Source organism: Miniopterus schreibersii (assembly GCF_964146895.1).
Source record: "Miniopterus schreibersii genome assembly, chromosome: 7".
Classification (NCBI taxonomy): Eukaryota; Metazoa; Chordata; class Mammalia; order Chiroptera; family Miniopteridae; genus Miniopterus; species Miniopterus schreibersii.
The window spans coordinates 18,408,372-18,424,061 of record NC_138108.1 but is presented as its reverse complement, the minus strand read 5'-3'; the positions used below and the strand labels follow the sequence as shown (position 1 = coordinate 18,424,061).

Sequence of the window (15,690 nt, the reverse complement as noted above, 5' to 3'; positions counted from 1 at the left end):
GGGGACAAGCTTTGGCAGAAGGACATTCCATGCATGAGCTTTGGCAGGTGTGTCTCAGAGCTGAAAAAAATCATGCCCTGATTCGGCAAGTAAGGCCCATAGCACACTGTCTGCATTTAAACAAATGCTATGCTATGCTTTTCACAAACATTGAAAGGGCTGTTGAGAATAGTATAGATTGATGGATTTGGAAAAAAACAAAAATCTATCTATAGGATTAATATTAAGAGGTATTTTACAGTCCTAGTAGCTCACTTTCAATAAAGCACAAATCTTGACTGAATTAACATCTAGGGCTCATCTTGGGCTTCCACGCCCCCAACACCCCTCCCCGCCCCCAAAAAACAGTAACTGAATGAAGTCATGAGAAGAGAAAGTACTTTCTGCATCGTTTATTGAGGGCGAGATAACTTTATACATTAGGAACTGGTACGCTTAAATTATATAACCATAAAAATTAGGGGCCTCATCAACAATACAACTTCATTTCATATTATTACAGTTTGCCGATATTTTAAAAATGATGTAAACAAAAATATGGATGAATGGTGCCAAAACAAAAGGCAATAAAATCCAGAAAACAGGAACAACACATATATAAGTTAGCACATCGGCTATTAAAAATCGCTCAACACAGAGCAATATAATAGCCCAAACCCAAAATGTTAGTCAGTTCTGCAGTGCGTGAGCAGAAATAAGGGAAATGACAGTGCTCTGACCCAGGAGCGGAAGGACAGCTGTGCAGAGTCTTCCGCGGCGCCGTGCTCAATGCTCTTCATCTGCAGCCTCAGCATTTCCCCTTTTTACCGTTCCTTAGACAGACTTTTTTTTCCTTAAATTTTCTGCAGTAGGTTACTGGCTGTTCACAATAGGATTCTGATAGATGACCAAAATCAGAACCTAGGCCTCCAGCGGTGAAAGCCTAATTTAACAATAGCTCAGTGGACTGACGGCCTAACCCACACAGACACATTTTTATCACAATTTACCCAAGAGGCTTCCCACTTCCCACTGGAAAACGGGTGGCAAAATACAAAACCTAAAGAAAAAAAAACCCCTTATGTTTATGTAACTTCTTAGCCTGAAAAAGGCTAAGTTCACTGACTTTACAGATTCAGATCAGGATAACTGGTTTAATCTCTCTACCCATTGGCCTTGGTGACATCATGACATTCCCCTGAGTTTGGTTAATGAGAGCAAACAAACAAACAGAAAGTGATTTAAGAAACGGCATAAAACAAAGTGAAAGCATTATGTGGTTTGCATCTTCTGTATATCCTGGTAAGAGTGTCAATGGAGCTAAGAAGCCAATGTTTCTGCATTCCCCTTCAATGTTTCCCAAAGGAATCCTTTTCACTCGTGAGCGTAAGGCACCGGGTTAAACGAGGGTGGAAGGCCGACATGCTATGGAGTACGCAGGCTCCGAGTGATCTGTGTAGAGCAGCCAGCAGGGCAGAAGCGAAGTGGCCCGTGTTCGGGCGAAGGGCCCTGCAGGCTTCACGTGGGTCAGAGACTAGCTCTAGGCGGTACTATAAGGCACTCCTACGGGGAGAGACACAAGTGGCAGGGCCGGCGTGGAGGAGCCCCGGGCCCCAGCTGTCTGCTGGCTGGGCTACTAGCCACGGGCCGAGCGTGGGCCGGGGCTCAGGACTAGCGCCCCGGGGGCCAGGGGAGGGGCTGGCGGGCAGCTCTGCGGCCGGGAGGAGGGGAGCTTCGCTGTGCAGAGTTGCTGTGGGTGCCTGGATCTTCTACCTGCAACAACCCGCTTCACTCCAGACCTTTCTAACAAGGTGGCTTCTCTTTCCACAGGGAGGAACCAAAGCAGAACAGTTGTCGCCTCACTGAGTTCAACGGGAGTGTCACAGGGCCTTCCATCATACCGGAGGCCACGTTATGAGGAAAGTGCCACGAAACGTGGTCACTTGGAACCCATTTAAAAGAAAACCTGACAACTACAGGTGTGCTGAGGGGGTGATCCACATTTTTCTCTTGACTTTTACCTCGAGTTTAACGACGACTTGGATTCACTAACACACACTAAACCCCTCAAGTCAGAGGTTGTCGAATACAATGAAATTAGAATTGTTTACCAGTAAAAAGGCTGCTGGGTGCTGGGCTGAACTGTCCACGCTGGCCCACATGAGAGCATCATCACATGAACGGCTCAGCTTGTTCGCCCATCACTGGGTTCAGCCCGGGACAGTGAGTTCCCTGTGACTCGGGTGCGAATGGCGAGGCACACACACAAAGCTCCTAAGGCCCAGCAGGAAACAGTGCTTTCAATGGCCCAACTCACGCCAAGGAGGGAGGTGTTCGTGTCTCTCAGTCTTGCCCCCAATTCTCCGAGTAAGAAAAGCAGTGAGACAGAAAACTCAAGAAATAAAGGGGGAAACTGCATGCATCTTTCTTTCCTGGGAGAAGTAAAAATATAAAATAAAAGAGCCTTTTGTGTTGATTCCAGGCAGCATTAGAATCAGGAGTTGAAGGTTTACTTCATAATCCAGTTATTTCAATAAAGTGCAGCAGCTCAGTGAGGATGAGTAATTCTGCCCAGACGTGAACAGCAGCATTGGCTTCACCCGAAATTAGGGGCAGAATGTACCTGGGCTTCCTCAGATAATGCTCCGCTGCGGTGGCCGGGGTGGCCTCACGGGGTTCCCTCCCTGACACAGTAACTCACACAGGGCCTTTTTGGCCAATGGGTAGAGAACACACCCATGGGTTTGGAAGCCAAGCCTTTTCCAGGAGGCACAGGAAGAACCTCTCCAGTGTCAACGTTCAGTGTGGAACCTATGTAGAGACAAAACCAGAGGCCGGGCCCCATCCAGGGGACTCCCTCCACTTAGCAAAGGCTGTCTGAGACAGCTAGTGATGTAAACACCTCGGCTCTCACTGCAGCAAGAGGAAACTGGGGCACAGTCCCTTTGCCGGAGGCTGAAGGATACCACTGAGTTGGTTGGAGCCACAAATCCCAAGTGCCAGCAATGTGCCCTTTTCGGTGGAGGCCTGGTCTAAAACAATCAAAGAGTATTGCCCTCTCAGCTAATCACATATTACACCTCCTCAGATGATTAGCCTTCAGCACGACAGACATGAAAACGACTGTAATGCAGTCCCCCGAAAAGGCAGTGAAGCAAACGGGGAGACGGGTGTTTACATGGTTTTCATATAAAGAGGCTTTGAAATGTGGGAAAAAGCAGCCCTGGAAAGAACACGCGTCGCATTCCAGTTGACTGCTTTTTAAGTACTTTGTGGCCTTCCTGCAGCGGTGCAAAGTGAGGTCTATTTTAGGAACTGGCTTCTTTACTGCAGGGGTAGGTGCCAGGGCTTCACCAGGGCTGGACGGTCTCACACGCGTTCCTGGCGCTGAGTGGAGGGAGTTCCTCGGGCGATACGGCAGGAACAGGCCTTTCAAGTGAGAAGAGGTTCCCCTGGGTCGGCTGCCAGCTCTGGGAGAGTAATTGGCCATCTTCTCGTGGGCTTTATGTTGAATATGGGATGAGAAACGGAACATGAGGGAAAGCAGGCATTGGCTCGGTCTTACGGAGGTGGTAATCCACAGATCTGCTTTTGTTTCGACAGTTTCTAAGCAGTGGAACAATTACCTAACCATCCACCAAGTAATTTGTTAGAGTTGAAAACAGTAAGGGCGTTCATGAGCTCTAAGGCGTTCTGGGCTGAAAACAGCAATTTTGAATGTTCATGGCAGACCCAGCTCCCAGGCCGGCTCCGCTCCGTCCTATCAGGTTTTGGTGGTGGTGGCTGCGAGCGCGGTGTAGGCCTGCGGCTGGCACTGACCAGGCTGTCAGAAACGTACAGAAAGGAGAGAAAACAGAAGCCGCTGGGATACACTGCCAGTTCTGGGTGGCTGATGGGGAGAGCACATCTATTTTTTTCCCTTTTGAAAATAAGCAGAAAATGTGAGTGGAAAGCTCCCCTCAGGAGTTCACAGGGACTGCAGATATTTAGCAGGGCCCTCTGAACGGCCCGGGTGACAACAAAGGCCTTTGGAACAGGGATCCAGAATTTTACCCCCACTCCCCGCAGGTCTGACCCTGGGTGCCTGGGAGGTGGAACAGGAAATTCTGTACACAGGGCAAACATGCTAGGAGGGGAGGAGACGGCCCTGCACTCAGGTCTCCAAATGCAGTGTGCTGGGGACGGCCTCGCTGACAGTCGGAATCACAGATACATTAATTATAGCAAAGGCAGAAGTAAGCTGCAGTGACAGGGAGCCGGGCGTGAGGGAAAAGGCACTTTGCCATGGGAGCACATCTGTTTTATAATAAGCAGGTCCATAATTCTCTTGTGAAAGATCCTGTTCTATCTTCTTTGAGGCTGAAAAAATATAAATACTGTATTTCACGAAGGGGAGGAGAGAGGAGGTGATCAAATTTGTTTGCCTGTTTGCCAAGCGTTTGCTTGAGATTTTCCACCCTTTTTCTTTTGTGTGCAACATTCTCTATAACTACAGTGGGGGGAGAGTCAAGCTGTTTTTCCAAGAGTTAAAAGGCACCGTAAGGCGTCTGGTGAATGGGGCCCTGGCCTCTTAACAAGTCTTCATGCCTTGGATACAGCTACTGTATAATCAGAAAATAAATGCGTGCGTGATGCTGAGCTATTAAGTGGAAATGTGTGGTCTGGGGCCAAGGACTGGCACGGCTGAGAGGTGAAATGCTTACACCTAACCGTCTGCACAAGAGTCTGAAACATCACGGCTCCAAATGGACAGAAGTATCGCGAGTTGGATCTGGAGGGAGCAAGGCGTGGGGAAAGGAGCAATGGGGTTAAATGTACCGTTGCTTCAATATAAGCTTAGTTTTTTGTTCTGGGGAGAGGTGAGTGAGGTGGAAGGAACGGGAGCCATGACTTCCAGTGCCATCGTACCTGCCACTCCGCCACAGCGATCCCTACAATGGCTCCCTAGAGGGCACTGCAGTGGGAGAACTCGTGGCCGAGCGATTTGTTACATTTCTTCTTCCTATGATTTTATTTTAGCATTTTTTGTTACCCTTTAAGGTGGCAATTATATACATGTATATATTTATTTAAACAATATTAGATGTCATTCATTAATTATATTTGTAAGTTTGGTATTTTCTTAATAGTCTAATGTTGGTATTCTGACGTTCCAGGTTACTCTGATTTTTTTAAAAAAGGTTTTAAAAATATGAAAGTAGAAGTAGTTAAACTGACAGAGGTCAAAATGAAAGTGCAATGAAGAACAATGAGAAATAAAGCATTTACAGTGGCCAGCCCGTTGGGATGTACGCCCTGACTACCTGCCAGCCTACACACCGGTGTGGCTAACCACCACCCTCGGACATTTCCTCAGGCAGCACCATTAACATATCGTAAGTATCACCCACGAAGCCCCCGGAAAACTGCTCATAGGAGCAGTTTACAACCCGGCGGAGGTGGGGTTCACACCTGCAAACAGAGTGACAACATGCAGCAACTGGTCGCAGAGGTCTCTTCTTTGTCAAGAAAAAAACTTTTCTCACAGGGACCAGAAATGGCTCTCCTGATAAATTAGGGGTGCATGCTTTCTGTCGGGGGGAGCTCACACTCCTGATTTCCAAGCCACTGGGCTCAGGGACACCGGATCCTGGAAGCATCCAAAAGTCACTCCCATGTTTGAAGATTTTCTTAGGAAACATGGTGATGGGTGCTTGCCTCAGTTATCTCATCAGTTATGAACCCTAAAAATAAATAACCCCAAAATAACCCAAAGCTGTTGTTCCGTTGGAAATGCTTCCTCCCGTGTCCTGTGTAATAAAGTGGCCCCTGAGAGCCAAAAAACAAACAAAAACAAAAAGCCTGAAGCATAAAGCATTGTGTGTAAATCACGTTTTGCTTGGGAGCAAGCGGCTGAAGTTCATGGCTAAGTGTAATCCAGCTATTGGTAGCTTTCGAGCCACAGAGGCTCCACGGACCTTTTAGACATGGACTCATACAGAACATACGTACAGCTATGTATGTGTACACATATGTGTATAAATATATATCTATGTCTAGCTGAGGATGAGACGCACTCTTCTCCCGAAGGGGGCGAACTGGCTGCCGAGGAAGCCGCTGGGGTGACGGGTCACTGGGAGGCCAGCGCCGGCTGGGCTCCCGCCCCGTCAGGTGTTGTGGTAGGACAGCTCGAACATGGTGCAAGCCTCCTCCAGGCTCTCGTCCACATTCAGCCTCCGCCAGAAAGACTTCTGCTTCTTCTGCAGCTCCCGGCGGACACAGCGCGGGCAGGGGACAGACTTTTCTTTGCACTCGGAATGGAAGACGGCTCCACAACTTTCACACCTGTAAAAGCCAACCAGGGATGTGGTGAGCAAGGCAGAGACGAGCAAGACTCAGACGCCAGAAGGCCCGTGGCCTCTGCAACTTGGGACACCACGGCTAATTCCGGACGGCCCTGCCACCGGGAAGAGAAATGACTCATAGGAATGAGCGCTTCCGTTTTCCAAATGTTCAAGGTTGAACTGCACTTGAAAATTTTTATGTGTGATTAGAATTAGCTGGGGAAGAGGCTTCGGGCTTACTGGGGGAGCGCAGCCAGCAGTCAGCTAGCAACTCAGGGACCCTTGTGACAATGGACAGAGCTTGGCGCTCAGTGTTAGTTTCATCTCCGCAGAGAAGGAAGGGTGTTGTTAGTAACTCTTGGGCGAAGTGACAGAAAACGAGAGGAAAGGGCCTCCGCAACTGAAAACGTTCCCGACGTCGGTGACAACCCCAGTTACAGCTGTGGAAACGTAGCTTTCCACCTTGGTGACCATGAGCTGAGCGCTTCCCCACGGACCCCTCGCCTTTATTTGACAATAAGGGGAGGTAAAATGACACATTTTCTTTTTTTGAATGCTATCCTGTGGTCTGCTGTTCTTCTGAGGTTTTTTAAATTAGGAACCCTCCCCACCCTTTTAAAACTACCTACATAAAACAAGTGGGAACAGTCACACACGAGAGAGTGAGGGAGAGAATACAGTTTTCTCAGACGGCACACAGATACTGTGATTTGTAAGAGGAGACATTCCAGGTGGATGACTAGTTTGTTGTTTGGCTTGGTGTGGAAGCCTGTGCAGGAGTCTGAACGGCTTGTTTTTACTGCAAAGTCTTTAATAATGAGGAACTGACAAGCGCAACTAGAGCTGCTTCGGTGGGTGGCTTGCCAATGCGGATTAATTTCTCATCCCTCCACACATGAGCGACAAGCGACTATTACCTTGGCCCTGGAGCCCAGAGAATTGGGCCCACGAGATTTTTTTCAGCCAGCAACCTCAGGGAGGGGTCGGCACCGGGCCGGGTACAAAGCGGCTGTGGCTACAAAGGAACCAGTGCTCAGGGCTCAGCCTCACGCTGCTTTTGCTTTTCCTATAGGATCCTGAGTTTTGTTCCTGGGCTCAGGATGGTCTTTGGAGCACCATTCCCTAGCCTGCCACTGACTTACGCCTGACACCAATCAGGATTCAGAAAGTTTTGTTAAGGGCTTGTACCCAGGAGAGAAGGCAGTGCCTTGGAGGGAGGGACACTGGGGAGAGTTGGAGCTGGCGATAGCAAGAAGCTCCACCGCAGCCCGCAGTGTCTGCCCCAGCTCAGCTCTCCCGGCCCAGTAGCCGCAGCGGCTAGGAGAGGAAGCAATGAGGGAGGTGGCTGACTTCAAATCCCACCTTTAGATCACTTGTTGACTATATGACTGCTATGGACTGACTTGTGTCTCCTCCCCCCATGCCTATGTTGATTCCCTACCCCTCAATGTCACTGTAACTGGAGGTATGGCCTTTAGGAAGTAATTAAAGTTAAACAAGTCATAAGGGTGGGCCCTGAGCTGACAGGATTAGTGTCCTCACAGGAAGGGACAGGGAGCTCTGGGGGACTGCAACGAGGTGGCCATCTACAAGCCAGGAACACAGCTCCACCAGAAGCCAAGCCCTGCTGGACCCTGATCCGGGGCTCCCAGCCTCCAGATGGAGAGAAATAAGTACCTGTTGTTGAGCCGCCCACAACGCAGGCCTGTGTATGACAGTGGAGCAGGCACGACAATGCCCTCGAGCAGTTATTTCACCTCTCCGAGCGGCACTGTTTCCTCATCTGCTGGGCCCAGTTCCCAAGACCATACTCCTCCTAGAGGGGCTGCGAGGCTCCGCTGAGATAATGAAGCAAGCATTGAGCACAGGTCCTGGCCTACAGTAAGTGCCTGGTGCTGCGAAGACTGCCCCTTCCCGGAAGCAGCTGCCTGCTGCCTTGACCCGAGGACATCTTAATCAACCCTCCCACCCCCATTTCACAGATAAAACTAAGATTCCAAGAGGACAAGTGATTAGCTCCTGAGGACACAGTGGGTTAAAGAGAGTTGGGACTGGAACCCAGGACCCCTGGTGGCTCGGCCATGACCCTTACTGAGGCCTGGCCATCTGAGCGAGAGCAGTGAGCCATCGGGCAGGGAAACGCAGCGCTTTGAGTCAGAATACACGCGTGCAAGTCCGAAATCTTTCTCTGAGTGATTGCAGCAAGTGGTTTACTTCCTTGGTGCTCTGGCTTCCTCATTTGTAAAAGGCTGCTCGCCATGACCTCCTTCCTACCCGCTGGGGTCTGCGAGACTGAAAGGATGAAGGTGTGAGGAAGGACCGTTCAAACGGCAAGGGCTCCAAGGAGCAGCTGAGCATGACACCAGCCCTCACGGTGACTCCAGTCTTCTCGACACGGGTGCTATACCCACCAGGGCAGCCGACAAGCGGGGGCATCCCAGCATCTCCCTGCCCCAGGCCCTCCGTCCTTCCGGTGGGGATGAAGGTCAGGCCCAGGTCTGCCTAGAGCCTCTCCCGTCTGGGCTGGCTCCTCCCGTGGCAGTGGCTCTGTCCCCGCTGGGTTATACCTCTGTGTAACCTCCTATCAGTGAAGTGACACTAATGGTAGCTTTATCAAATAAATTTCCTCCTTCCTGCCCCCTTTGCCCTGCTGAGTTAGTCAGCAATTTATACACACAGGGATGTTGCCCCAGGGCAGTGATTGATAAGGAGAAGCCACTGGGTTCCTTCAGTGCCACCCCCTTATCTCTGCTGATACCAGTCCTCCGCCCCCACCCCTGGCAGAGGCTGAGTCTTATCGGATGTTTGTGGTGCAGCAAACACCCACGGGTGATGGAGGAACCGAGTGCACCTGCTCCTTCTAGCCAAAGGTCAGTAACCGAAAAAAAAAAAGTGAGATAAAAAATTAATGATTTCAAAATAGAACCAAGTCCTATTTTCTAACAATTTGTAACCCAGCAGGCATCTTTTGAACCGTCTAATGGAGAGACTGATCAATGACCTTCCTAAATTCAGAGACTCTATTGTTAATTTCCCCCTGATTTTTTTTTTCTTTAAAGGAAAAGATAAAGGCAGGAAAAGGGAGGAAGAAGAGAAGCTGTTCTCCATCCGCTTCATGGAGCTCTGCAACGGAAACGCGATGCACGGCAGAAAGAAGCATTTGCATTTAAGATGCGGAATAGAGCCATGCTCCTCTTTGAGAGCAGGACTTTACTAAAAATGGCCTTCACTTTGAAAAGTCACTGGCTCCTGAGTATTTACTGAATGTCCTGACTGTATTTAAAACATGATTTAACAAACACAACTTTTCAGGAACATGTCTTTCGGATAAGGCAAACCTACTAGTGTAATCATCTGTGCAGAAAATTGCCACAGATAATGAAAGAGAAATGTCCCTCTGGAGTCCTGAGTGATAAATCAAAGGGAAGCCAGCACCTTCGTGTCTGAGTCACCCGGTCCCAGCTGTCAGCTGTTTCCTTGCTGTCGCTTGTTGCTGTACAACACAGAGAACAAAGACCCAGGTCCTCCCTCTCCAGTGCCACAGAGAATACCACTGCAGGGAGACATGCTGGCTGTGGACCACAGCCATCCAGTAGGTTTTTCCTGAAAGTGTCCATTGCTTCACTTAATCTAAGATCTCGGCCTCAGCACTACTGACATTTTGGGCCAGATAGTTCTATGTTGTGGGGAGGCTGTTCTGTGCATAGTGGGATGTTTAGCAGCATCCCCGGCTTCTACCCACTGGATGCTAGTACCACCCCTCCTCCACTCCCTCCATTTGTGACAACCAGTAGTGTCTCCAGACACTGCCAATCGTCCAAATGTCTCCTGGGGTGGAGGTCATCCCAGCTGAGAACCACTGACCCAATCTATCTGGAGGAGGCGTCGCAGAGAAGTACCCAGGGGGTAAAACAGCCCTCCGCCAGGCTTATTCTCAGACTAATCAATAAGGCCCAGTGTAGTATACTTACGTCACTTTCACAAATACACATTTTTAATACATCATCTGATTAAGATAGCTGAAGCTCACTGGCATCAACCATCTTGTGGTTTCTGAAAATAATTTAGAATATAGTTTAAGAAGTGAAGACCCACGACAATTCTCTGCGTTGCTCAGTCCCCCTTAGCTGTCTTTCAGCTCACTCTGATTTTTCAGTCCTCTCCGAAAGCCATCTTGGTGGCTGGCCCTCCGTCGCATTTGTTGGCTCTTTGGCCCAGAACCTTTGGGCGGTTTCTCTGCGGTATCCTTTGCTTCTTCAGGCCCTGTCTGGTCCATCTAGCGAATCAAAACCGAAAAGTTTTGCATTTGCTTCATAGAATGAGTTGCTTTTATGTAACCGAAGCAGTTAGGCTTCGGCAGCCACAGTGAAGAGGGACCGGTAAGTATCAGTGAGACCCCTGACTGCGGTGGGGAGAGCTTGGCTGGGGTGAGGAGCCCACAGCTCCTGGCCCAGGCTGGCCTACATCACTGGGATCTTGGGTAACTTACTTTGTCTCTGAACCTCGCTCTCCACAAAAGCAAAAGAGAAGGCTGGGTTAGAGAGAGTCCAAGTTTCCCTCCGACTTGTAGATTTTGTGCAGGAGGGCAAAGGCTACTCTAGGCTGTGGCCTCTTCTTCCCAAATTTCCTTGCCCCAGAGTCTGGGGTGAATGAGTGGGAATGTGGCCTCACTGGCCGCTCCTGGGAGGGCCCCGAACCGACACGCTGGGACTGGATGCGATGAGCCTTCAAGCGAAAAGCATTACTTTAAATTTTACTTATTTGCATTGACTAAGCAAAAGCTATGAAATAGCTTATATAAATTAGTACATGCTGCTCTGACTATCAGGAATTTGGCCCCAAGGAGCTGACTCTGCCCCCATCTCATAAAATTACGATTAAATATTAAGGATTTCTTTCTAAGCCTTCTCCCACCCTCAACAGCACCAACTGTCTCCAAGAAAAATAAAAAAGAATGGAGGCTCTTACTTGAGAGTGAGGGCGGGAGCTGGCTAGAGGCAGCAGTCATTTACACCCTCTGTGGCAGCAGCTTTGTGTTTTAACCATTAGGGCAGCCCCAGCGGCATGAACCGGGTGCACGTCAGCCCTGGATAACGCAGGGATGTGGGACAAGGAAGGAGGAACCTGAGTCGGCTTTGGGGGAAGCTCGGTGGGACAATGGCACCCATTATCCACACCGGTGCCTGGCACACCGGTCCCTTTTCTTGGGATAAGGGCAGAACGTCTCTACCATTCTGGGGCAACACAAATCTCATTCTATGTCTTAGTAGAGGCGCCATGGAATGAGACTCTATATGTTATGAACAGTCATTGACCTAAAAATTAGCTTAGTGACTGACCTATGGCAAGTGAGGGACAAGTTCATAACCTAGAAATCTACTAGTCAATTGCCAAGAGATGGGACAGACACTATGTTCTTATTATGGCTATCAAAACCAAGAAAAACAACCTGCTACGAACTAACAGAACTAGATATGTGCAGAGGGAAAGGTTTGCTATTCAAATATTATGGCAAAGAAGCAAGAATTCCCGGCTGCAGACAGTTTCCTGTTCTGGAATGCTGATGATGTGAGACCAATTAGAGACAGGCTCATGGCTTTGTCTGCGCCCTTGCGGATTCTAGCTGCACACAGGGAGGTCACAGGAAACTACTAAAGGCCCCAGCCCCAAGCTGAGGTCACTGAAATGCTTCTGCTCTGTGGATGTTGGGTCCTACTCCTGCTGCATTTTTATTTTTGGCTCAGGCAGTGAACTCAGATATTTCACTAGGATTCAGATTCAGGCTTGAGTTTGGTTGGATCTCTGACAAGTGAAAGGATAGGCCCATAGAGCAGGGTAGAGCTTTGGCTGATTTCCACACGGCAGAGCCCACAACGAGCAGGGCGGGGTGCAGAAGTCAGTGCACATTATTAGGAAAGCCAGTGTGGTTTGGTAGATAGCTACTATGTAAGGCGCCCCATAGGACCAACCACTACCCATTACTGGGTTTTCCAAGAAACCAAGATGATTATTTAAATCTCTTAGCTAAGCGAGGTAGTTATCAGGACCTGGTTATTTTAATGTTTGGGGTCAGTGTTTTCTTCTGTTACTGGGTAAGTAAATGAACATAAGCAAACAATTTATAATTTGCTCGACGAGGAAATCAGCCAATATTATCTACAGTATATACCTACAGTATCTACAGTGTGGGTGCGTATATGCTATATATGTGCTTACATATATATGTATGCTGTTTAGAAGAATACATAGACATATTACTAAATATTCTAAGATAAAATGAATTTAATATGATTTAAACCAACAGTATGATGTAACAGATTGGCTCTACTGGGGGAAATAGCAGGGTTAAAATAAAGAAAGGTTCACACACAATTTCAGTAAGAAACTAATTATGGTTGGTGCTGATGGCTGAGGAAAGTCCAAGTTTCACAGCCTCCCCCCTGGAGCACCACCTGCAGTCATGCCTCGGGCCAGGATGACCAGAAATTCACTCGGTCCACACTCTCCAGGCCCCTTTACTCTGATGCACAAGCAAGCGAGGTGGGGGAAAAGAGCAGAGTCCAGAAACCTTGGATTCCAGAACCATCGTGGCTCCTTGTAGAGTAAGAAATAGACTACATTTGGGCCTATCACGTTTAGGAGTGTTCATTGTAATTTCTTCTCTTTTTTTTGGCTGAGGATAGGGATATGGGGGCTAAAAAGGTATCCATCTGGTTTGACTAGAATTGTAAGAGACTGGAAAAGATCCAGCTCCTTTGGCCAAACGTCTGGCAGATTAAGTCGTATATGCGCTAGCTTACACAGCTCTTCCAATAGTTCTGCGTGGTAAATGCAAATACAGTGAGATCAAAATTAGACATCTAAATCAGGCAGCATCTGTATGGGCCCTTTGCCCCTGTTTTTAATTAATTATCCTTACATTAGCTCTCTGAGTGAGGTATTATTTGTTTTCCTATTTTAATAAGTTAGTCAGTAAACAGATAAAATAAAATGAAAGAATAAAATAATTGGTGGCTTATCTGGTCCCAGAACTAGTGAGTGATCAACTGTGGACTTGATTCCAGTCTTCTGACTTGAAACCTGGCCCTTTTCCTGTTACTGGCCACATGTTCCTTTAAGTTATTCAAAACATCCCTAAATACCTGCTAAGACTCAAATCTGGGAAGAACAATTGGTATGTCCTGCAATGATCTTTTTATTTACCTCTTAATCCCCGGAGTTAATTAAGGAAGGCTTTTCCCCTGATTGCACCCCACAAAGCATCTGGCTTTCACAGGTCTTGCACTTTTAGTTTGTAAACCAAGCTCAGCTAATACCTTTGACAAAAGCTTTACTTAAAATCTTGGCTTTGGAATAGAATGTAAACAAGGGTTAATTAATTCATTTGTTAATGTTGCTACCCTACTGGGGGCAGTAACTCCTTGTTACCTTTAGTGCAAATGCCTGATAAATGCTTCTTGATGAAATGTAGATGGTGACAGAACTCAGCAACAGTCTCTGTGGCTGTATAAAACCATAATAGATTTGACCTGAATGAAATAGTTTTTTGGGGACAGGGAAAAACTGGTATTTCTGACACTTCTAAGTTTTTTTTTATGATTCACCTGGCAGTTACTACAATTCTCAATAATCAAATGTCCATCTCTTTTGGGATTACTTTAGGAAAAGCTTATTTAATATTAGAAAAGTAAAGAAACTGCAGGAGGACTAAAAAATGTTCTACAATTTCTGGAAAAAAACTAGACTATATTATAATTGTAGCCATCGAGAACCACAAATAAGAGCAATGGCTTTCTGTAGGAATTTCTTAGGTAGCTCAAAACACCTAAGAGCCCAAGAGGTGTTCAGAAATGTCTTGCTACATCTAAGACAAAGGAAGTGAATATGAGAGTATTATTAGGCTAATGTAGATTAAAAAAACAATAATCTTGAATAATCTTGGCTTATATATGGATTCCATTGATTCACCAGTCTACCTTTTACCTTTTTTATGTAAAAATGAAAAATTTAACTGTCAAGTTTTGAAGTAAGCCTCCTTAAAAGAAATAATAATATATATGAATGATAGGCATCTAAGACTCTGAATAAGATTTACTTCTATTTAACATATTACATTTCAATTCCTCAAAGTATTAAGACACTTAATGGAGCCAAAATGAGATTTTTAAGCATGGGTACATTAGAAAAATGAAAAAAGTTGAGAACCATCTCTAACTTTATGAGTAGCATGGTTAGTTGCTCAGGAATAAGTTAGTGATGTAAATTTAGAAGGAGAAATGCTTTCACAGAAATGACCCAAAGTGTTTTGTCATAATTTCACACTAATCTCCTGTTTGTCTCTTCTCACCAAAGCAATTCTCTTAACAAGACAGTATTATATAACTTCCTAACACTCAATGTGTTCTAAGCCAGTGACTCTCAAAGTGTGGTCCCTGGACCAGCCAAACCAGCATCACCAGGGAATTTGTTAGAAATGCAAAATATTGGGTCCCAATCCAGACTTACTGAATCATAAACTCTAGGGTGGGGCCCAGCAGTCTGTTTTAACAAGCCCTCCAGAGAATTTTATGAACGTGAAAGTTTGAAAACCACCGTTCTAGGCCAATCATTTCCAAAGACAGCAGGCTAATATTAGACAGGGCTGTTCTAAATATTTAAAACAAAAATATGGACTTTACAAAGCGAAATTAGGAAGTTATTATTAATGTTTTTATAATAGGGCTTTATATGTTGTATCTATTATTTTCTCAAAGCTAATAGGTAAATATCATTTTACTTAATTCCAAATAAGACGTAGTGGTTCATGTATTTATTGGCTACTTGCATATTTTTTCCAGAATTAGTTTATGCTCCTTGCCTGTTTTTTTTTTTAAAAAAAATCTTTATTGATTTCAGGGAAAGGAAGGGAGAGGAAGGGGGAGGGAGAGCTGGAAACATCAATGATGAGAGTCATTGATTGGCTGCCTCTTGCACGCCCCCTACTGGGGATCGAGCCTGCAACCCGGGTGTGTGCCCTGACCAGGAATCGGGCCTCGATCTCCTGGATCCTAGGCCAATGCTCAATCGCCGAGCCACGAAGGCTGGGCCCCCTTGCCTGTTTTATATTGACTTTTACTTACTGACTTTTACAGATTTTTTATATTCAGGACATTAGTACTTTGTCACATGTGTTGAAAATATTTCTCCAACTTTACTGTTTAGCTTTGTCTTTATAGAATTTAATATTTTTTATGTTTTTAAAAGTGTTCTGCTTTCATGGCTTCTGGGTTTATGTTAGGCTTAGAAAGACCTCCCCGCTTTAAGATTATAAAAATATCACCCATCTTTTATTTTAGGACTTCGTGAGTTTAACTTTTTTTCATTGAATCATTTGATCCATCTAGAATTT

General features: G+C 46.5%; 1 protein-coding gene across 3 annotated transcripts in view; it reads right to left on the bottom strand.

Moving 5' to 3' along the window:
- Positions 1-377: 377 nt before the first annotated feature.
- Positions 378-15,690, bottom strand: part of PLEKHM3 (pleckstrin homology domain containing M3) — a 156,743-nt gene continuing 141,430 nt past the window's right edge. For all 3 annotated transcript variants that reach the window (XM_081141783.1, XM_081141782.1, XM_081141784.1), the window contains one exon: positions 378-6,303. In XM_081141783.1, coding sequence (XP_080997909.1) covers positions 6,126-6,303 — 178 coding nt within the window. In that variant the 3' untranslated portion in view covers positions 378-6,125. The remainder of the gene's footprint in view (positions 6,304-15,690) is intronic.